Genomic DNA, 23701 nt, shown 5'->3' on the forward strand with positions numbered 1-23701 from the left:
CCAATCATCTCAGCCCAGGACATTGCTGCAGGAGTTCCTCAGGGCAGTGTCCTAGGCCCAACCATCTTCAGCTGCTTCATCAATGACCTTCCCTCCATTATAAGGTCAGAAATGGGGATGTTCGCTGATGATTGCACAGTGTTCAGTTCCATTCGCAACCCCTTGGATAATGAAGCAGTCTGTGCCCGCATACAGCAAGACCTGGACAACATCCTAACTCGGGCTGATAAGTAGCAAGCAACATTCGTGCCAGACAAGTGCCAGGCAATGACTATCTCCGAAAAGAGAGTCTAACCATCTCCCCTTGACATTCGACGGCATTACCATCATCGAATCCCCCACCATCAACATCCTGGGGGTCACCATTGACCAGAAACTTAACTGGACCAGCCACATAAATACTGTGGCTACAGGAGCAGGTCAGAGGCTGGGTATTCTGCAGCAAGTGACCACCTCCTGACTCTCCAAAGCCTTTCCACCATCTACAAGGCACAAGTCAGGAGTGTGATGGAATACTTGCCACTTGCCTGGAACACTAAAGCTCCAACAACACTCAAGAAGCTCGACACCATCCAGGACAAAGCAGCCCACTTGATTGGCACCCCATTCACTCCCTCCACCAGTGGCACACTGTGGTGCAGTGTGTACTATCCACAGGATGCACTGCAGCAACTCGCCAAGGCTTCTTCGACAGCACCTCCCAAACACGCGACCTCTACCACCTAGAAGGACAAGGGCAGCAGGCACATTGGAACAACACCACCTGCACGTTCCCCTCCAAGTCACACACCATTCTGACTTGGAAATATATCGCCGTTCCTTCATCATCGCTGGGTCAAAATCCTGGAACTCCCTGCCTAACAGCACTGTGGGAGAACCTTCACCACACGGACTGCAGCGGTTCAAGAAGGCCGCTCACCACCACCTTCTCAAGGGCAATTAGGAATGGGCAATAAATGTTGGCCTTGCCAGTGACGCCCACATCCCATGAACGAATAAAAAAAACCTCTTAAACCACCACGCAATATTTCCCTGCCACTGAGCAAAAATCCTCCCCACCCCAATCATACAATTACTTAATTCCACTTTGAATAAAATGAAAAGCCTCCCATTCAATGCAGCATTTTCCTGTTGCCATACCATCATTCTTCACTCTGACACTTGCTCTCCCTGTTTCTCCACCTATTGCTCATCACCACAGTACTCCTCTTTTACCACTCACTCCAAGACAGACTGCAGGGGTGCCTCGACTTCACCTTTCCCTACTCCCTCAGTGCTCTTGTATTCAAGAATATGTGAAGGATTTTCCTCCCATTTTCCTAAGGGATTATAATTTCTGAGGCCTCATCCGGTTTAGGTCTGTTCCTTTGTATTAGGACCATCTTGTTCTGAAATCAAAGAAATATTCTTGCAATGTTGTAAGTTGAAGGAGCACATACACAGCCACAGCCCATCCTCGGTGTCAGTAAGTGGCCATGCATCATGCAGCTAGGTTGTGTTACAATAATTTTAGATGTGTCAAGGGTTTCAGTTGTAAGTTGCAGCTTGAATACGTGCCCAGTTGGAGTGTGCACATGCGTGGTAAGCAACGAAGAAGGTGTAAGGGTGCATGATGACGACGTGGGCCATCAGTAAATGTGGAACAAACAACACTTTGTGGCATGCATACTTGGACCGCCTTCCTGGTAAATAACATTGTTTGGCAGTCTTACTTTGGTAGTTCTATTAAAATGTGCCACCTTCTTCCACTTCCGTGCTTAATCCTGCTGGTACTATCTTTCATGTTGATCATGGCTATCAACTCATACCGGCTTGATGCACTGCTGTCCCTTGGGAAGAGTGGCTTGGAGGGTCGATTATGGCAAATCCCCTTGCATCCATCTTGTGCAGCAACACTTTAATTTCTCCAGCCATCAAATGGAGGGTGGGGTACTGCCCTACTCCATCATTTGCCCACAGAATTTGCTTCCTACCTCCACATTTCTTTTGCCTTCCCTTGATTTGTACTAGTCACTTCTTCTCCTCCTCCCTCCATAACCTTCGAAAAGGCTGAAAAATAAATTTGATGTCTTTGCAGCCTTTAGAAAGACGGAAGTGCATTTTGTTCCCATATGCAGCGATTTACCTTTAAGCGGCCCGCATCCTTTTAATTGTTCGCTACAGCCCTTTAAGGACTGCTGACACATTATTTCTTGCCCCTCCACTGACTTCAGCAAACCCCTGCCTGCAGGTCCAAATTGGTTTGGGACGCCTGATTTGATGGAAAATCTGACTTAGTCACAGCCCTTTCTAACTTGTGTGACTGCAAATCTCATCATGCTGTGCTCCAACTGCCTCAGTGCCAGGTCTGGCCAACTCTCTTTTATAGTGGGAATATTTTCTTCAGGAGTCCCACTGTCTGGCAACATTACAGTTTCCTAAGCTTCATGTTTTGGTGTCACTATGATAAAAGAGTCCTTAGAAAACAGATATTTTCCCTTCAGATCCCAATGTTAGGTGTAGTATGGTACTGTTCATAAATAGCCAGGTCACCACCTTTGTGATCTCCACTCTGCAGCTCTCCTGGGGACAGGAAAAATTCCTGACTACACTCTCCCTCACTTAGCAGCAACTGCAGAGTTATTTAGAATGAAGAAAGGGGGCAGCTCTGTAATTTGTCAAACCACACAGTGAAACCGATGAGTCTATCGGTAAGAATTTTTATTACGCTCAGTAGGTTATCTCTGCATCAGTTCTCTGGCTTTGAATGAGTCATCACCACTGTGTACAATCCAGAAATAACTCTCGCCCCTGAGTCAGAAGGTTGTGGGTTCAAGGCCCCCTCCAGAGACTTGAGCACGTAACCTAGGCCGGTACTTCGGTGCAGTACTGAGGGAGTGATGCACAGTCAGAGGCACCGTCTTTCAGATAAGACGTTAAACCGGGGCACCGTCTGCCCTCTCAGGTGGAGTTTTTTTTAACTGCATGATGAAACATGCTGTACCTGAAAGAATTATTGATGAAATTTGTTCAGAAAGCTTACTGATCTTATCAGATCTTCCATGGATTCATATTTAGAACATAACCTACTGTAAATTTAGCTCCAGTTCAGCACTCACTGCTCCAAGAATCTTTAGAGCGGCAAATTAAAGAGTGGGGACTAGTTGAGAACACCGTCCCAACACCTCTGGGAGTTGAGTTTACATCCATCTCAGAATGAGGTAGTGAAGTCTTCCCCTCTCCAATGGCTATAGGTGATAAGTGGAATGAATTTGGCCAGTCACATCACTATAGTTTGTTGCTAAAGTTGTCAGTGTTCCTTGGATAGTTTACATAGATTATTGGTGTGTTAAATTAAAATTCACGCTGAAGCAAATAAAGTGTGCTCCAGTTTGGGTTAAGGCTCACTGGGGTAGATCTTGAATTTATGCAATCTCTCCGATTGACTTCAATGGAAATAAAAATCGGGAGAGATGTAAAACGGGCTGCCGACTCGCTATCATCCGTTTTACACTGTCACACAAAGTCAAGATCTACCCCATTGTGGGGGCAAAGCGCAGGAAGTCGTACCTTACATTACAATATCACTACATAAATGAGTTTCCTAGAACCTCTAGCCCTCATTTTGATGAACACATTTTTTTTCTCCCAAAAGAAACAGCGCAATTCAATCAGAAATTGTGGAGTTTTCTTCCAAAGCTGGAATTTAGATGCGCTGCCTGAATGACACTGGAGAGGCCACTTCTGACTCATAATACATGTATCCTTTCTTCCCAGGAGTGCTCAGGATGATGCTCACAATTAGCTTATTGAAAAAATAATCAGTGTTCCCGCACTTACCTGTCAGGATATTGTCCACGAGAGTTGTAGGCATACAGAATATCCCAACAAGGAGGTCGCTAATGGCAAGGTTAAGGATGAAGAGGTTGGTGACTGTCCGCATGTGTCGGTTCCTCACCACAATAAAACAAACCAATCCATTACCCAGCATACAGAGTAGGAAGATTAGAAGGTACGAGATTATGAAGACTGTGGCAACAGAAGGTGTGTGCTGGTAGAAGGGAAGATATGTAACGTTGTTCTGAAGGTGAAAATATGAAGATGATCCATTTAAAAAGAATGAGTAATACTCGTGGGCTGAAACATTCTGATCCATTTCTTCATTCATTGCTGTGACTCTACATTAAGTAGAAAGGCAACACAGTTACTGATATTAATTAGCACATCACAGCTACATTAATACATCGACAATAATTTCAGCATTCTCTCTCCATTATTTATTTATATATAGTACAAGTTGTGTGCATTTCCTATCTATCATGTCACACTTCTGATGTCACATCTTGGCATCATACTTGTGTATATGCAAATTTCTCGGAGTCGACTGACTCAAATTTCACAACTGCAGCAAATCAGAACTTAGCAGTGAGAACAATCTACCAATAAAAGGACTGAAACTGTCAAACAAGTCAAAATATTTATTCAAACATTTTTTTGGAGTCACTATTCTTCATCTAGTCCCCTAGGAAAAAACGATGAAAGTAACGTCTATAGCACAATAAGGATAAAAATGAGATATTTCACAATAACTTAATTAAACCATTCTCTCTACCTTGAGTACCTTGATTAACATTTGACTTTACAGGCCTTAACCTCTCCGAGGAGCTTAGTGCTGCAGTTGATACCCTTCCCAGAACTATCACTTTGTCAGGGTTTTGAAAGAGGTGGCTATAGAGATAATGGATACATTGGTTGTCATCTTCCAAAATTCTATAGATTCTGGAATGGTTCCTGCAGATTGGAGGGTAGAAAATGTAACCCCACTATTTAAGAAAGGAGGGAGAGAGAAAACAGGGAACCATAGACCTGTTAGCCTGACATTAGTTGTAGGGAAAATGCTAGAATCTATTATAAAGGATGTGATGACAGGACACTTAGAAAATATTAATAGGATTTGGCAGAGTCAGATTTATGAAAGGGAAATCAAGTATTGACAAACCTATTGGAGTTCTTTGAGGGTCTTTTTCAGGTTGGCAGACTGTGACTAGTGGGGTACTGCAGGGATCGGTGCTTGGGCCCCAGCTATTCACAATCTATATCAATGATTTGGATGAGGGGACCAAATGTAATATTTCCAAGTTTGCTGATGACACAAAACTAGGTGGGAATGTGAGTTGTGAGGAGGATGCAAAGAGGCTTCAAGGGGCTATAGACAGGCTAAGTGAGTGGGCAAAAGCATGGCAGATGGAATATAATGTGGAAAAATGTGAAGTTATCCATTTTGGTAGGAAAAACAGAAATGCAGAGTATTTTTTAAATGGTAAGAGATTGGGAAATGTTGATGTTCAAAGGGACCTGGGTGTCCTTGTACATGGGCCACTGAAAGCTAACATGCAGGTGCAGCAAGCAATTAGGAAGGCAAATGGTTTGTTGGCGTTTGATACAAGACGATTTGAGTGCAGGAGTAAAGATATAGGGCCTGGTGAGACCACACCTGGAGTATTGTGTACAATTTTGGTCTCCTTATCTAAGAAAGGATATACTTGCCATAAAGGGAGGGCAACGAAGGTTCACCAGACTGATTCCTGGAATGGTGAGGTTGTCGTATGAGGAGAGATTGAGTGGATTAGACCTGTATTCTCTAGAGTTTAGAAAAATGAGAAGTGATCTCATTGAAACATTCAAAATTCTTACAGGGCTCGACAAGGTAGATGCAGGGAGGATATATAGCACCCACTGCAACATTAACCTGTCCACTAAAGGGACAGTATATAACATCCACAACAACACTACACTTTCCCTTGAAGGGACAGTATATAACATCCACAACAACACTACCCTTTCCATTAAAGGGACAATATATAACATCCACAACAACACTACCCTTTCCATGAAAAGGACAGTCTATAGCAACCACAACATCACTATCTTTTTCATTAAAGGGAGAGTTTGTAGCATCTATTGCAACACAAATCTGTCTATTTGTTATTCTTGTTTATAGTGCTCAATGTTAACATTAGTTGACGTGAGTAAATCATCACATCACTAATTGTGTCTGCTTACCCAGTGTACTGTTCTGCAAGACCACGTCTTTTTAGCATTAATTTGCTTATTTATTTATTGATTTTATTTAAAATATTTTTGGAAAATTTTTGTGCTCACCAAAGTAAGAGGCACCTTGGAAAAGTAAACATTTTTTTCACTCGTTTATAGGGGTGGATTTTATGAATTTGTGCTATTGGTGCAGATTTCGGGAATTCATCCATGAGGGTTTTTTTGGATGAAAAACCGATGACCTCTGCTCCTGAGTTGTCGCTATCTATTCCTGGTTTGTTGGTTGAGACTGGTATGTTAATTGAGGCTTGTATGTTGCTTGAGACTGGTATGCTGATTGAGGCTGGTATGCTGATTGAGACTGGTATGCTGATTGAGGCTGGTATGCTGATTGTGACTGGTATGCTGATTGAGACTGGTATGTTAATTGTGACTGGTATGTTAATTGAGGCTGGTATGTTAATTGAGGCTGGTATGTTAATTGAGACTGGTATGTTAATTGAGGCTGGTCTGCTGATTGAGACTGGTATTTTAATTGTGACTGGTCTGCTGATTGTGACTGGTATGCTGATTGAGGCTGGTATGTTAATTGAGACTGGTATGCTGATTGAGACTGGTATGTTAATTGAGACTGGTATTTTAATTGTGACTGGTATGTTAATTGAGACTGGTATGCTGATTGAGGCTGGTATGCTGATTGAGACTGGTATGTTAATTGAGACTGGTATGCTGATTGAGGCTGGTATGCTGATTGAGGCTGGTATGCTGATTGAGACTGGTATGCTGATTGAGACTGGTATGCTGATTGAGACTGGTATGTTAATTGAGACTGGTATGCTGATTGAGGCTGGTATGCTGATTGAGGCTGGTATGCTGATTGAGACTGGTATGTTAATTGAGACTGGTATGCTGATTGAGACTGGTATGTTAATTGAGACTGGTATGCTGATTGAGACTGGTATGTTAATTGAGACTGGTATGCTGATTGAGACTGGTATGCTGATTGAGACTGGTATGTTAATTGAGACTGGTATGCTGATTGAGACTGGTATGTTAATTGAGACTGGTATGCTGATTGAGACTGGTATGTTAATTGAGACTGGTATGTTAATTGAGACTGGTATGCTGATTGAGACTGGTATGTTAATTGAGACTGGTATGTTAATTGAGACTGGTATGTTGATTGAGACTGGTATGTTAATTGAGACTGGTATGTTGATTGAGACTGGTATGTTAATTGAGACTGGTATGTTGATTGAGACTGGTATGTTAATTGAGACTGGTATGCTGATTGAGACTGGTATGTTAATTGAGACTGGTATGCTGATTGAGACTGGTATGCTGATTGAGACTGGTATGTTAATTGAGACTGGTATGCTGATTGAGACTGGTATGTTAATTGAGACTGGTATGTTGATTGAGACTGGTATGTTAATTGAGACTGGTATGTTGATTGAGACTGGTATGCTGATTGAGACTGGTATGTTAATTGAGACTGGTATGTTGATTGAGACTGGTATGCTGATTGAGACTGGTATGCTGATTGAGACTGGTATGTTGATTGAGACTGGTATGTTGATTGAGACTGGTATGTTGATTGAGACTGGTATGCTGATTGAGACTGGTATGTTGATTGAGACTGGTATGCTGATTGAGACTGGTATGTTGATTGAGACTGGTATGCTGATTGAGACTGGTATGTTAATTGAGACTGGTATGTTGATTGAGACTGGTATGCTGATTGAGACTGGTATGCTGATTGAGACTGGTATGTTAATTGAGACTGGTATGCTGATTGAGACTGGTATGCTGATTGAGACTGGTATGTTGATTGAGACTGGTATGCTGATTGAGACTGGTATGCTGATTGAGACTGGTATGTTAATTGAGACTGGTATGCTGATTGAGTCTGGTATGTTAATTGAGACTGGTATGTTAATTGAGGCTGGTATGTTGATTGAGACTGGTATGCTGATTGAGACTGGTATGCTGATTGAGGCTGGTATGTTGATTGAGACTGGTATGCTGATTGAGACTGGTATGTTGATTGAGACTGGTATGCTGATTGAGACTGGTATGCTGATTGAGACTGGTATGCTGATTGAGACTGGTATGTTGATTGAGGCTGGTATGCTGATTGAGACTGGTATGTTGATTGAGACTGGTATGCTGATTGAGACTGGTATGTTGATTGAGGCTGGTATGTTGATTGAGACTGGTATGCTGATTGAGACTGGTATGCTGATTGAGACTGGTATGTTGATTGAGACTGGTATGTTGATTGAGACTGGTATGTTAATTGAGACTGGTATGCTGATTGAGGCTGGTAAGTTGGTTGGGTATCCAAACTCATTTGAAATTGGCCAGCAGAGAGAGGAGGCTTTCATAGCATGAAAACCAAACCAATGCTGAAAACGCAGTTGGGTACAATTTCCAACTAGCAGGAATGATCCCACAATTCATCCAAGAAATGGTGAGATGTCCAATTTCACCAGCTTCCCATTGGATTACCACGTGTGATTTTCTGGATTGCCAAGACTGGTGTATAGTGCACAAGCTAAAAATGTACAAGAGCTGCACATTAACGTAGGCAACTCAAAGTTAAGAACATCACCTGGAGAGCAGGTCCCAAAAACTAATACCTCTCAATCGCCCACTCCCTCAAATATCTTTCCAATTCTCCGTCAATTTTTTCCACAATATCTGCTTCCACTGATAATCCTTGGTTGGCTAGTTCCACATATTCACCACCCTCTGCATAAAGTAGTTAAATCAAAACGGTCTCTACAATTCCCTCTTCTACTTGTCCCATTACCACCCTCCTTGCCTTGAACCATCATCCCTTTTGTCATTTAATCAGTCCTGCCCTCTACCCTATCACAGACCTTTCCTTTTGTTCTTTCCTCATTCCCATCCCTCCCCCCTTTCCCTGGCTCTGTATTTGCTTAAAATCTGTTAAATCTTTAACAACTTCTAGTTCTGACGAAAAGTCATCGACCTGAAACGTTAACTCTGTTTCTTTCACCACAGATGCTGCCTGACCTGCTGAGTATTTCCAGCATTTTCAGTTTCTATTCCTTCTTCTAACCTTGAGCCCTAGTTCCCTGGTTCTAGAGTTTGTGGAAATTTCAAACCTATTGTCAGGGTTCAATTTATTGATTTGCTTATGAATTTTCTATAATATCCCTTCACTTCTCCAGAGTAAACAATCCCAGGGTTTTTCACCCTCTCCTCATAGCTCAGATACCTTAAGTTTGGTTGCCTGTTCTGCAATGCCTCCAGTGCCTGGATATTCTTGCTGTAGTACAGTGACCAGAATTGCTAACAGTACTCCAGGTGTGGCCATAACAGTGCCTTGCACAGTTTCATCACCTTGTGTTCTATTCATAGATCCAGTTTGCTTTCCTCACTGTTGCTGCAGACTGCACTGTTAATTTTGTGAGCTATTCATCAGCATCTTCAGATTCCTCTACTGCATTGCAGTGTAGAGCCATTAGGTTAATGTTCTCACTGTTCGTTTCCTTTCCTTAGTCTCATTACCTTCCATTTGTCTACATTAGGTGGTTTATGAGACCCCACTTATTTACCTCCCAGTAAATGCCATTTCTCACTATTCAGCCAAACTATCTAAATCCTACCGTATGTTTTTTATTTGTTCCCGGGGTGTTGGCTATGCTGGTAAGGCCAGTATTTATTTCCCATCTCTAGTTGCTCCAAGAAGGCGACTGGAGTGAGGGACTGGAGTCACTTGTACTCAGACTAGGGAGGGGAGGCAAGTTGCCTTCTCTGAAAGACATTCGTGAACCATTTGTGTCCTTGTTATAATCCAGCCACTTTCAAATCTTTGGATTTGGTTTGTCTGTCCCCTGTTGTGTAACGCCCAATTTGATGACATCTGTAAACTTAGCTTTATTTATGTCCCCATCTCCAAATGATTCATGTACACTGTAAATGACAATGATCCCAGCACCGATCCCTGTGGCAATCCAATAGGTGGCACCTTGCCATGTCAATTCAGCTCTTTGCTTTCTCTGGTTAACTAATTTTCAGTCCACCTCAGAAGCTTGTCTCCTACTCCATGAGTTTCTATCTTGTGGACTAATCACTTGTGTGGCACGGTATCAAAAGCTTTGCGGAAATCTAAATATATCACATCCACAAAATTTCTACTTTTAACAAGGACCACCTAATGAGCATTTGTTTACTTTCCTAAGTTTCATGCATGGATTGTGCTGTGCGTTTAGCCTGCCCATTTAAAATTAACATTTGTAAGTCAAGTTCTGGCCTTTCAGGAAGTAATCTCTTAAATTGAATGGCTGGAATTTTGATTGCTGCAAAATTGTGTAAAGGGGTATTGCATACAGTGTTCCCCTATCCCTGAGTCTTTTTGGAGGAAGAAGGGGATGAATGAAGGATAACAAAGACTTTGTCTGCACCAAGAGTGCACCTGCCCTTCTCCACTGAACCCTTCCACAGACCCAGGTGCATTGATCTGGGTCGGTCAGAAGAGAACTACCTTTGCAGGTATTGTGCCACCTGCTGCAAGCTGTCCTGCAAAGAACCTCGACCATAAGTTCAGAACTCTCAGTGTTAGTCAAGGTCACAACAGTCCTGAATAATAGGCCAGAATGAAAAGGGTCAAAAGCAAAATACTATGGATGCTGGAAATCTGAAATTAAAACAGAAAATGCTAGAAACACACAGCAGGTCAGGCAGCATCTGTGGAGAGAAACAGAGTTAACGGCCTCGATGTTGATGGGGAGGTGGTGAGGGATGTGTCGAGACTGGGAAACCCAGAAATATAGGTTTCCCGGAGATCCTGCCGAAGTTAACGGCGGGACTTGATTTCAATTTTTGGACTTCGTCTCCCGGCCGCAGCCGGCCAGATTGAGAGGTTGACTGGCTGTTGGACGGGAAGGTCTGCGGTACCAGGCCGCAGCCGGGGAGAGGAGGAAGGGAGACCGTGGGTCGGGGGGGGGGGAACATCGGGGGGGGGGGGGGGGTGGAGGGCGTGAATAGATCGGTGGGGGGGGGGGGGGGGTGACCGTAGACACTGGGGGGGCCGGAGACATCATGGGGTGGGCCGGAGACATTGGGGGGGGGCCGGAGACATCGGAGGGGCGGGGAGGGACATCGGGTTGGGAGGCCTGGAGCCATCGGTCGGGGGAGACATTGAGAGGGAGGAAACATTAGGCGAGGGGGCCAGGAGAGATTGATCGGAGGCTGGAGAGGTGGGTCGCCAGTTGGAGAGATCACGGGGGTTGGGGACATATCGTAGGGGTCCAATTGTGGGGAGGTTAACGGGTTTGCTTGGTGGGCTGGGGGAAAGCACTCCTGCTAGTCCTGGCCCACAAACAGCGCTGGAAAGGCACTTACCTGTTGGATCGACCATTCTCGCCTCCCTTCAGCTGCCAGATGTCCCGGGCAGCATTAACTCTGAAACAAAGCTAAAATTTGAAGCAAGCAGCTTAATTTAAATATTTAAATGAGGGACCCGCTTCTGGGCGAGCAGGTTATTCGCCTGCCCCCCGCAACCTGCATCCGTTAAACTGAAAGTGGCCGCAATGGAGGCAGGTTGGGGACGGGTTCCCCATTTTTGAAATTTTAACCTCCCCCTGCTTCCCCCCACCCCCCTGCCTAAGATGGAGGTCAATAAACCTTTGAACTGAAATTGAACCCTACACCAATGACCACTTTAATTGGGTTCCTTGTATGAGCTAAACACCTAATTGAGGATGAACTTTGATGGTGTAGGTACGAGGATTTTTAATTTGATCATATCGGTGTAAACTAATTCCCCAGTTTAGATTAAAACTGATGTACTAAAATACAGAATTGTGGTAGTAATTGTTTTTCTCAAGTGAATCGGTAGCTTGAGTTTGGCTGAGGCAAAATAACTACTTTATTTTTAAATTAAATCATTGAACTGTTAGATTTATCATCACCATCAGTAAAGTAAATGGTGGAAATAAAAGCATATCAGTGGATTTAGGCAAGGACACATCTGCCTCTCCAAGATTTATGAATTTGTATCATTAAAATCTCAGCCGCTAAGACAGTCTTCCCCTCCAACCCCATCTTTCAGCAGTTCCCCTTTATCAGACCCTTCACTATTTGTCATGAAGTCATAATAATTGTGTAGTTGTAACAAAATCACTGATAAATCAGCATTTTTCTTCAAACTGCAGAGTGCAACTCCAGCATTATGTGTATTAATTATTTGTTGAGGTTTCTAATTCCTTCTCTCTTGCTCTCTCTCTCTCCCACTATCTCTGGATTCTATTTCAAAGAGTGGGCTTATTGGGCTAAGTTACTTCAGCTCAGTTTGTTCTCGATGGTCTTACTTTACAAACTCACCTTTTCCTTTCCTTACTCCTCCAAATGAAACAAAAAGGGAAGTGCCCAGGAGTGTAGTGTGCTGCTACTCTGACATACTGTACAATACCTTGCTACTTTACTGTACTATGGGATCCAGATGGAACAGGTGGTCCCCTGCATCAGCACACCTGTAGAACCCACCATGATGCAGCATCTGATGATCGATGTCACAGCTTCCATTGCAGCACAAACGTCTGTCATCCAAGGTCTGACTGCTGCTTTGGAAGCTCAGACTGCTGCTATTGTGGTTCCGGGTTTCACTGTGGAGCGGGGCATCCAGGGCATCACAGCACTCCAGCAATCTGTTCTCTAGCAGATCACCTGGACTGCTGAGGCTCCATCCTGGGAGAGTTGCACTGGAGCCATGGAAGATAAACCTGCTGTCTTCTCTCAGGATGACAACATTCCTTCTCCAACCCCTACCACTCTGCCAGTGCCCTTGCTGATGCCTGGCAGCCAGCCAACCCAGACTGCTGTAGCCCAGGTCGAGATGGTGCAGTCTGAAACCGGGCCCTCCCGGCTGCTTCAACTCAGCATTGCACACTGATTTACGTCATAATCTCCCTGCTCTACATGCTGCCGCCGTTCGTTAGGCGCGTGTGCGCAACCACCTTCACCAAGATGGCGTCCTGTGCACGTCACCCCAGAAGTGTGCACGGGCATCTCAGACGCTTTTTTCAGGGCTTAGGTGTCTGCTTAGCACCTACAAAATGGGCACAACGCTGCCCAATTTCACCCCCATGGAATCATGCAGCACAGAAGGAGGCCATTCAGCCATCGTGCTTGTGCTGGCTCTTTGAAACAGCTATCCAATTAGTCCCACTCCCTTGCTTTTTCTCCTTAGCCCTGCAAATTTTTCATTTTCATCTATACATTCAATTTCCTTTTGAAAGTTACTATTAAATCTGCTTCCACCACCCTTTCAGGCAGTGCATTCCAGATCATAACAACTTGCTGCATAAAAAGAACTTCTCCTCATCCCCCCTTTGGTTCTTTTGCCAATTACCTTAAATCTTTATCCTCTGGCACCAACCCACCTGCCAGTGGAAACAGTTTCTCCTTATTTACTCTATCAAAACCCCTCAATTAAATCACCCCTTAACATTCTCTGCTCTAAGGAGAACAATCCCAGCTTCTCTAGTTCAGAGAACATTGAATCTCTCACAAGACTGGATTGTCTCCTAACATTGTGATGCTGCATTTATTCAATGTTATTGTGGAACATTTATTCCAACACAAATCTTAGTGAAATTACTTGGCTTGCAATGTTGGAATAAATGTTCCACAATAACAGAGAATAAATGCAGCATCACAATGTTAGGAGACATTCTCCAGTCTTGTTAGAGATTCAATGTTCTCTGGACTAGATATAGTGAGTGCAGACTACATGTTTCCCAGAAACAGTGGCTTCTGGTTTTGCATCATTTTCTATGGTAGATTAAACTCAGTGTAATGATCAGTACCAAATGGACAGGCTGAAATTCTTTCTGCTTTTGAGAGTTTTCTACTCTTTTCACACTTAAGTCAGCCTGCTCTCTTATCTTGAGATTGCCTCACAAAACTTAATAATTCAAAGCAAAAAAAAAGTAATTTAAAATACAAAGCAAGTGATATTGTTTGTGCTGTGAAAATACCTGTATGAACTATGGCCCCCAGGTTCCTTTAACTCTGAGAACCATCCATCCATATCACCTCAGTAACAAAGAGCACCTCGGTGAGCATGGGTAACTTTGATGAATCACTGAGGACTTTAGATTTGTAGATTGGCACTGTGTCCAAATTGATATAAACTGTTTCAAAATACTTTTGATAGGTAAAGTGATTTATATCCTCAACTAATGGAACACTTGCCAAATGCGTCTGGTGCTGATCCCTATACACCAGGAGGTTCCAGGTTTGATCCTGGTGCATGCTGATTAGGGTGATCTCAACCAGGGCACAGTTTGGGCCTTACAATTTGCATTAGCGTCTTGTGGAAGAGAAAAATTCTCAGGTTCCCATTCCTGATTGTTGCCAAGAAAGCGGAAGCTAGAAATGTGTATCAATGCATGGTAGGTGATGGCGGGGGCTTGCTGGCTGCCTCATAGGTGACTAGTCCACAATTCCCGCATAGAAATGGCCACTTGAATAAGAACTTGGAACCAGGGGACATATGCACAGGTTTAGAAGAGGGAAGGCGCACTCTCAGTTTGCGCTTAACTATTTTATGGAGAGGATGGTGACTGTGTGGAATAGACTTCTCAAGGAGGCAGATAGTATGGAGTATTTAAGGGAGAATTGGATAGATATTTGAGGGAGTGAGCAATGAGAGCTATTAGGTTTTGGACTGTCCAGACGTCTTTTATGGTTCTGTACTTTCATAAAACCATAGAAGTTTACAGCTTAGGAGGAGGCCATTTGGCCGACAGTTTCTGTACTGGTTCTTTGCGAAGGCAATCTAAACCTAATCCCACTGACCTGCACTCTCCCTATTGCCCTGTATCTGTTTCTGCTTTACATACTTATCCACTTTTCTCTTATAAGATGCAATGTTCTGTTCCTCAACCACTCCATCCGACAACTGCCTGCATAAAGAAATTTCCCGTCCTTTCCTCACTCACTGTGAGACAATTTTTAATTGATGACCCTTCGTCACTGACTCCTCAACCAGAGGAAATAGTCTTTCTTGTTATTAATGGCACTAATCAAAAGAAGGAGCAAGGATCTCCCTGGTGTCCTGGTCAATAGACCTCCCTTAATTCGCTGCTGCAAAACAATAGTGGCATGCTCTTCAAAGATAATTCATTGGCTGTGAAATGCTTTGGACACCTTGAGGATGTGATGATGTACTATATAAATGTAAGTTCTTTCTTTTTATTATATTATGCCAAAACTGTTGGACATGAGTTCTCCTTGGTGTCCTGGCCAACATTGATCCCTCAACCAACATCAATAAAACAGATTTTCTGTTCATTAACACATTGCTGTTTGTGGAACCTTCCTGTGCGCAAATTGGCTGTCACATTTCCTACATTACAACAGTGACTACGTTTCAAAAGCACTTCATTGGCTGTAAAGTTCTTTGGGATGTACTGAGGTCGTGAAAGGCACAGTATAAATGCAAATTCTTTCTTTCTTTTAGCATTGTGATTGGTTCATCTTTCTGGTTCATCTTCCTGATCTTCCTCAGGTTCAGGCTTTGGCTGATTCAATGCTGATCACTGCTGACCTAATAACAAGCTTCAGGCCAGAATTTTCACTCACATCTCTCAAATTTCTCTCCATTCTCCCCACTTCCAACATTTGACTTGTCAACTAACTGCACTTCATTCGTCAGTATAAAGGTTCCTAAGGAATGGCACATGATCCCAACTAAATGTTCAGCATACTGGTTCTAATCTTTCTTATTGAATGACTGTACTAAATAATCCCTTCATGCACCCGTTTCCTCCCCATATTACACCCAGTCTTTTAAGTTCTATTTATAATTAACTATCTCCCAAAGATGCTTTTATTTTTTTCCCAGTTACAAATGCAAACCTCTCACCTCACCAGACTTATGGACAAATTTGGCTCTGCCCCTCACCTATCTTCCACTTCTGCATCATTTGGCATTCTTACCCCCACCACCTCCCCAAAAGAACAATCTATTGGATTTTCATTTTCACTTTCCATTGTTTCTTAAGGACTTAAAAGGACAGAAAGCAGAGAGTAGGAATAAATGGATCATTTTCAGGTTGGCGGGCTGTAACTAGTGGAGTGCCGCAAGGATCAGTGCTTGGGCCTCAGCTATTTACAATCTATATTAATGACATAGATGAGGGGACCGAGTGTAATGTATCCAAGTTTGCTGACGATACAAAGCTAGGTGGGAAAGTAAGCTGTGAGGACACAAAGAGTCTGCAAAGGGATATAGACAGGTTAGGTTAGTGGGCAAGAAGGTGGCAGATGGAGTATAATGTGAGGAAATGTGAGATTATTCACTTTGGTAGGAAGATTAGAAAAACAGAATATTTTTTAAATGGTGAGAAACTATTAAATTTTGGAGTTCAGAGAGATTTGGGTGTCCTCGAACAAGAAACACAAAAAGTTAGCATGCAGGTACATCAAGCAATTAGGAAGGCAAATGGTATGTTGGCCTTTAATGCAAGGGGGTTGGAATACAAGAGTAAGGATGAGGAAGTCTTATTAAAATTTGGTGAGACCTCACCTGGAGTACTGTGTTTTGGTCTCCTTACCTAAGGAAGGATATACTTGCCATAGAGGCTGTGGAATGAAGGTTCACTAGATTGATTCCTGGGATGAGAGGGTTGACCTATGAGGAGAGATTGAGTAGAATGGGCCTATACTCTCTGGAGTTTAGAAGAATGAGAGGTGATTTCATTGAAACATATAAGGTTCTGAGGGGGCTTGTCAGGGTAAATGCTGAGAGGTTGTTTCCCTGGCTGGAGAATCTAGAACTAGGGGGCATAGTCTCAGGATAAAGGGTTGGCCATTTAATACTGAGATGAGGAGGAATTTCTTCACTCAGAGGCTTGTGAATCTTTGGAATTCTCTACCCCAGACGGCTGTGGATGCTGAGTCGTTCAATATGTTCAAGGCTGAAATAGGTAGATTTTTGGACTCTAGGGGATTCAAGGGATATGGGGATCGGGCGGGAAAGTGGAGTTCAGGTCGAAGATCAGCCATGATCTTATTGAATGGTGGAGCAGGCTCGAGGGGCCATATGGTCTACTCCTGTTCATATTTCTTATGTTCTTATGTTCTTAAACAATTCAGCACAACCCTGCAACACCTCCTGTAGTACCCCAGCTATATCCCACCTTGGATGAACTGGCCTTCTCCCTTAAATAAAAAGGTAAAGTTCTCATCATCTCCTTCCAATCCTTTCCCAGATCCCTCACACTCGTCAGGCAGCAGATGACTTTTGTCAGTCACTGAACATCAACGTCAGCTGCTCATTCATGAGTTTTTCTCAACTAAAAGTGACATTTCTGAACAAATGACTGAAGGCTTAATCCTTCCTTTCCCTGTTACCATTCCATCTGTGCCACCCTCACTGTAGGCATATGGTTCTGCGCAATCTAACTACATACCCTGTTTTCCCAAAGCTTAGCTTTCATCCAAGTACAGTCTATTCTGTGCTCACTGGTAGCACTCTCACCTCTGAATCAGAAGGTTGTGGGTTCAAGTCCGACTGCAGAGATTTGAGCACATAATCCAGGCTGACAATCCAGTGAAGTACTGAGGAAGTACTGCATTGTCGGAGGTGCCAACATTTGGATGACATGTTAAACTGAGACCTGGTCTGCCCTTTCAGGTGCATGTAAAAGATCCCATGGCACTTTTCAAAGAAGACCAGGGGAGTTCTCCCAATATTTATCCCTCAGCCAACATCACTAAAAACTGATTATCTGGTCATTTATTGTGTTGCTGTTTGTGAGACCTTGCTATGTGCAAATTCGTTGCTCTGTTTCCTACATCACAACAGTGACTACACTTCAAAAGTACTTCATTGGCTGTAAAGTGTTTTGAGACCTCCTAATGTTGTGAAAGGCAACACATAAGTTCTTTCTTCCTTTTTGACTCTAGGTGAGAGTGCTACCACTGAACTAAGGCTGACACAGAAAAATCCTGATTAAAAGAAAATGTATACACCAATTTCATGTTAATTTACACAAAAAAATCATTGGGAATCCATTAAAGATAAAATTTCACACCTGTGGGCAAGACCCACAGATTTTGTTCCGTTTCTCTTTCCACGGAGCATATGTTCCATATTTATTAACTTATCATTGTTTATTGTCTAGATATGATACCCAGTGCTGTAAAGCAGAGTCTGACAGCAGGTATCAACCCGGAGGGTAAATTTTAAAGTAGCACAGAATATTTTATGGGCAGATTGGCTGTGTTTCTTTTTGTATCATGGCAACATTGTAGAGTCAAGCTGTACAGAACTGTTCCCGGGCTCGAGTAAAGGAGCCAAGCATCTAGACACCACTTCAACCAGACAGATCCGGCGAGGATCAAAAACAGCCACAAAAATGAGAGCTTCTTTTAAGTACCTGACTGGTTTAATTGATTAACCTTTGTGAACCGTTTCAAGACTCCAGACACCTTGCCTCTACTTCTGTCTCTACAAATAACTCTATCGGTGGAAAAGATCTGTTTTATTGTTTAACCTACTTTGAGAAGTGTTTACATCTGGCATGGCTATTATAGGTCTTCTGAAGTGATGCAAGACGTAGTGAAATCCAAAGTATTATCCGGTCGCAAGTTTACACTAAATGGGAGGATTGTTCACTTGCTGGCATGTTACACTAGTCTAAACTCATCTTTGGAAACTGTAATTTGTAGTGAGGAGGACAAAAAGTACTGGGAACAAGTTGAATCATAACATCGATAAATAATATTAAAATGGCAAATCTTTGTTCCAGTAGCTCTAGCGACTGATGGCACTCGCTTGCCCACCAATCACCATGACAGCAGAGATTTAATAGCTGAATGTAGAAATTAATGCTGCATTTGCACAGCTGGGTATTTGGTCTCTTTATGGACATACATTAATTTTTAAAGAGTGAAACACAAACATCCAAACCCAAGCGTCTAAATTAGGCTAATTAGTCATCTTGTCTTTGGAACAAAGATTTGCCATTTTAATATTATTTATCGATGTTATGATTCAACTCGTTCCCAGTACTTTTTGTCCTCCTCACTACAAATTACAGTTTCCAAAGATGAGCTTAGACTAGTGTCTTTGGGGAAGATGGTGTGTGAACTTGCACCATCTAATAGATGAGGACAAGGGCCATTGATAGGCCTGATTTCTTTGGTCACCTATCTTTTTGTATGTTGTAACCTGGTGCAATGTACATCCCTAGCAATCATTGTCTTCAGGATATAGTTAAAAATATCTGCCTCTACATGAAACACAGAATCACACAGCATAGAAGGAGGCCATTCGGCCCATCGTGCATATGCTGGCTCTTTGAAAGAGCTCGCGAATTATTCCCACTCCCCCCGTCTTTCCCCATAGCCCTGCAAATGTTTCCTTTTCGAGTATATATCCAATTCCCTTTTGAAAGTTCCTATTGAATCTGCTTCCACCACCCTTTCAGGCAGTGTATTCCAGATCCAAAAACTGCACAAGTTGCCAATGTGCAGAAGAAATCAGATCCATTTCCAATCACAAAGCCCCAATTTATCTTTCTACCATTTAACATTTTATCACCTTCCCAGAGAGATCTGCATTATTAAAATTGATCCTTCAATTAATTGAAATTTGCAACAATTTCATATATACAGCCCTGTGTTAATTCCAAAGAGTACTGTCTTGCCACAAAACATGGTGCATTACAGATTAATATTTTACAAAGGCAGAAGAAAGTAAAAATAATTTTAAAAGTGGACTTAAATTTCTGGTTAAATGTAAGGGGAGTAGGGAAAAACCGGGGAACTACAGGCCAGTGAGCCTAACATCAGTGGTAGGAAAATTATTGGAAAAAATTCTGAAGGACAAAATTAGTCTCCACTTGGAGAAGCAAGGATTAATCAGGGATAGTCAACATGGCTTTGTCAAGGGAAGATCATGTCTGACTAATTTGATTGAATTTTTTGAGGGGGTGACGAGGTGTGTGGATGAGGGTAACGCAGTGGATGTGGTATACATGGATTTCAGTAAGGCCTTCGATAAAGTCCCCCACAGGAGACTGGTCAAGAAGGTACGAGCCCATGGAATCCAGGGTGCCTTGGCACTTTGGATACAAAACTGGCTTAGTGGCAGAAGGCAGAGGGTGATGGTCGAAGGTTGTTTTTGTGACTGGAAGCCTGTGGCCAGTGGGGTACCACAGGGATCGGTGCTGGGTCCCTTGCTGTTTGTGGTCTACATTAATGACTTGGATATGAATGTAAAAGGTATGATCAGTAAGTTCGCTGATGATACAAAAATTGGTAGGGTGGTAAATAGCGAGGAGGATAGCCTCAGTCTGCAGGACGATATAGATGGGTTGGTCAGATGGGCGGAACAGTGGCAAATGGAATTTAACCCGGAAAAGTGCGAGGTGATGCACTTTGGAGGGACTAACAAGGCAAGGGAATACACAATGAATGGGAGGACCCTAGGCAAGACAGAGGGTCAGAGGGATCTTGGTGTGCAAGTTCACAGATCCCTGAAGGCGGCGGAACAGGTAGATAAGGTGGTAAAGAAGGCATATGGGATACTTGCCTTTATTAGCCGAGGCATAGAATATAAGAGCAAGGAGGTGATGATGGAGCTGTATAAAACACTGGTTAGGCCACAGCTGGAGTACTGTGTGCAGTTCTGGTCGTCACACTACAGGAAGGATGTGATCGCTTTGGAGAGGGTGCAGAGGAGATTCACCAGGATGTTACCAGGGCTGGAGCGCTTCAGCTATGAAGAGAGACTGGGAAGATTGGGTTTGTTTTCCTTGGAGCAGAGGAGGCTGAGGGGGGACATGATTGAGGTGTACAAAATTATGAGGGGCACAGATAGGATGGATACTGAGGAGCTTTTTCCCTTCGTTGAGGGTACTATAACAAGGGGACATAGATTCAAGGTAAAAGGCGGGAGGTTTAGAGGGGATTTGAGAAAGAACTTTTTCACCCAGAGGGTGGTTGGAGTCTGGAACTCACTGCCTGAAAGGGTTGTGGAGGCAGGAACCCTCACAACATTCAAGAAGCATTTGGATGAGCACTTGAAATGCCATAGCATACAAGGCTACGGACCAAATGCTGGAATATGGGATTAGAGTAGACAGGGCTGATGGCCGGCGCGGACACGATGGGCCGAAGGGCCTCTATCCGTGCTGTATAACTCTATGACTCTATGACTCTAACTCACAGTCAGGATCTGTAACTCATAGAATGATACAGCACAGAAACAGGTCATTTGGCCCATCGTGCCTGTGCCAGGTCTTTGAAAGAGCTCTCTAGTTAGTCCCATTCCCCATAGCCCTGCAATTTTTTCCCTTTTCAAGTAATAGGAAATTCAGGAGAAACTTCTTTACCCAGAGAGTGGTGAGAATGTGGAACTTTTTACCACATGGAGTGGTTGAGGCAAATAGCAGAGATGCATTTAAGGGGAATCTAGATAAGTATATGATGGAGAAAGGAATGGAAGGATATGTTGATAGGGTTAGATGAAGTATGGTGGGAGGAGGCTTGTGCGGAGCATAAACATTGGCATAGATCTGTTGGGCCGAACGGCCTGTTTCTGTGCTGTAATTCTATGTATGTCCGACGTCCCGGAATTGGCCCTCATTATGCCCATTTTACGGCCATAAAACAGGTATAAGGTCCAATTTTTACATCTTTCAGTACAGATCAGTGGAAAATTCAATTCTTACTCTTTTTAAAGCAGCAGAGTGATCGATCTGTGTAAATTGACCATGCACACATTATTGATCCATAAAGCATGGGAATCCCCAATGGCAACAGTTTAAAAGGAGCAGCAGCAGAGAGCAGCAGTTGATAAGAAGAATGGGAAAAGCTCAGAAAAGATTATCATTGTTAACACAGAGTGAGGAGTGGCAGAGCCTGAGGAATTAGAGCTAAGCTCTTATTTTATCGTTTATCTTAAGTATTAAGAGGATGATATCCTTTCGGTAAACAAATGGGAGTAAGAGGCTAAATAACCTAAATTGATTTAAGGGGATCAAATAAACTAAGTGGAGGAAACCAATATTAAAGGAATCCAATTTGCTTTAAATAAGTATCTGCTATACATTAATAAATAATAAATAATCAGAGTAATTAATTACTAATTAATTTGAAATCAAACTAATCCATCAATGAATTAATACTGGACCTCAAATGATTCCATTAGCTCTGGAAAGAAATTACTGCTAACAATAAATAAATAAATAAAAACTAGAAATGGCAGCATAGGCAATGTGTCAGGACTGCAATATGTGGGAGTATATCCCAGTTTGTCACATCTACAGGAAATGTCTCTATCTTGAGACACTCCAGCTCAGAGTCATTGAACTAGACTGCGAGTTAGGGACACTTTGACACATAAGGGAGGGGGAGGAAAATTTGGATAGTTTTCTCCATAGTACAATCACACCTCAGAGGAAAGCACAGGTTCAAGAAGGGGAGAGTATGACTGCCAGTCAGCAGGATAAGGGGGAACCAAGGCAAGGTAGAGAAGAAGGTCCCACAGACATTGGTCCTATCCAACAGGTTCAATGTACTTGCTACCTGTAAGGGTAAGGATGAAGGCTGCAGGGATGATGGCCAAAATGCTAACCATGGCACTGTGGAGCAGAAGGCAGTCCAAGGGTGGGGTGGATCAGAATAGAAAGGTTGTGGTCTTGGGGGATTCAATAATTAAGGGGATAGATGGAGTCCTCTGCAATCATGACCGAGAGTCCAGGAGAGTGTGCTGCCTACCTGATGCAAAGGTAAAGGAGCAACTGGAGAGGAACCTGGAAAGGGAGGAAGAAGATCTAGTTGTTGTGGTCCACATTGGGACCAATGACCTGGGTAAGAAAAGGGAGGAGCACCTGTTAAGGGAATATCAGAAGCTAGGAATTAAATTAAAAAAACAGGACCTCATGGGTGATATTCTCAGAATTACTTCCCGAGCTATATGTTAATTGGTATAGGGATAGACAGATCAGGAAGGTAAATGCGTGGCTGAAAGACTGGTGTGGGATGGAGGGGTTCCGTTTTATGGTACACAGGCAACAGTATTGGGACAGGAAGGAGCTGTACAGCGGGCTGCACCTAAACCGGAATGGGACCAGAGTCCTCGCGGAATGGATAAATAGGGCTGTGGATAAGACTTCAAACTAAGAAGACGGGGGGAGGGATTCAGTGAAAATATCATAAGCCTGAAGGTAAAAGAAATAGGAGATGAGAATAAAGGTCAGACCAAGGTAAGGAATAAAGGTAACATAAACGGTCAAGGAACAGATACAGTTATAGAATATAAGTATAAAATCACTGTTGATAATAAAGTGAGCTAAACGATTAATTAAAAACAAATGAAAATGCCTGAACAGCGAAGTGCACAGCATTCAAAACAAAACAGAAGAACTGGAGGCAATAATATGTAATGAGGAGCCAGATGTAGTAGGAATAACTGAAACTCAAAAAAGATATAAAAACATTTAAGATAGAAAGGGGAAAAGTAATTGATAAACTGATCAAACTTAGAGAGGATAAAACCCCTGGCCCAGAAGGATTGCATTTGTGCATATTAAAAGAAGTTTGAAAAGAGATAGCAGTGGCACTATTATACATATATAAAAATTCATTACAAAAGGGAATAGTGCTAGAGGACTGG

The 23701-nt window shown here is 42.9% G+C and overlaps 1 protein-coding gene across 2 annotated transcripts in view; it reads right to left on the bottom strand.

Annotated features, from left to right (window-relative positions):
- npffr2a (neuropeptide FF receptor 2a) overlaps nucleotides 1–23701 on the bottom strand; it is an 85203-nt gene that overhangs the window by 16537 nt on the left and 44965 nt on the right. For both annotated transcript variants that reach the window (XM_067982250.1, XM_067982251.1), the window contains exon 2: nucleotides 3820–4157. In XM_067982250.1, the coding sequence (XP_067838351.1) occupies nucleotides 3820–4147 (328 nt within the window). In that variant the 5' untranslated portion in view covers nucleotides 4148–4157. The remainder of the gene's footprint in view (nucleotides 1–3819; nucleotides 4158–23701) is intronic.

This window comes from Heptranchias perlo, chromosome 4, assembly GCF_035084215.1.
Source record: "Heptranchias perlo isolate sHepPer1 chromosome 4, sHepPer1.hap1, whole genome shotgun sequence".
Classification (NCBI taxonomy): domain Eukaryota; kingdom Metazoa; phylum Chordata; class Chondrichthyes; order Hexanchiformes; family Hexanchidae; genus Heptranchias; species Heptranchias perlo.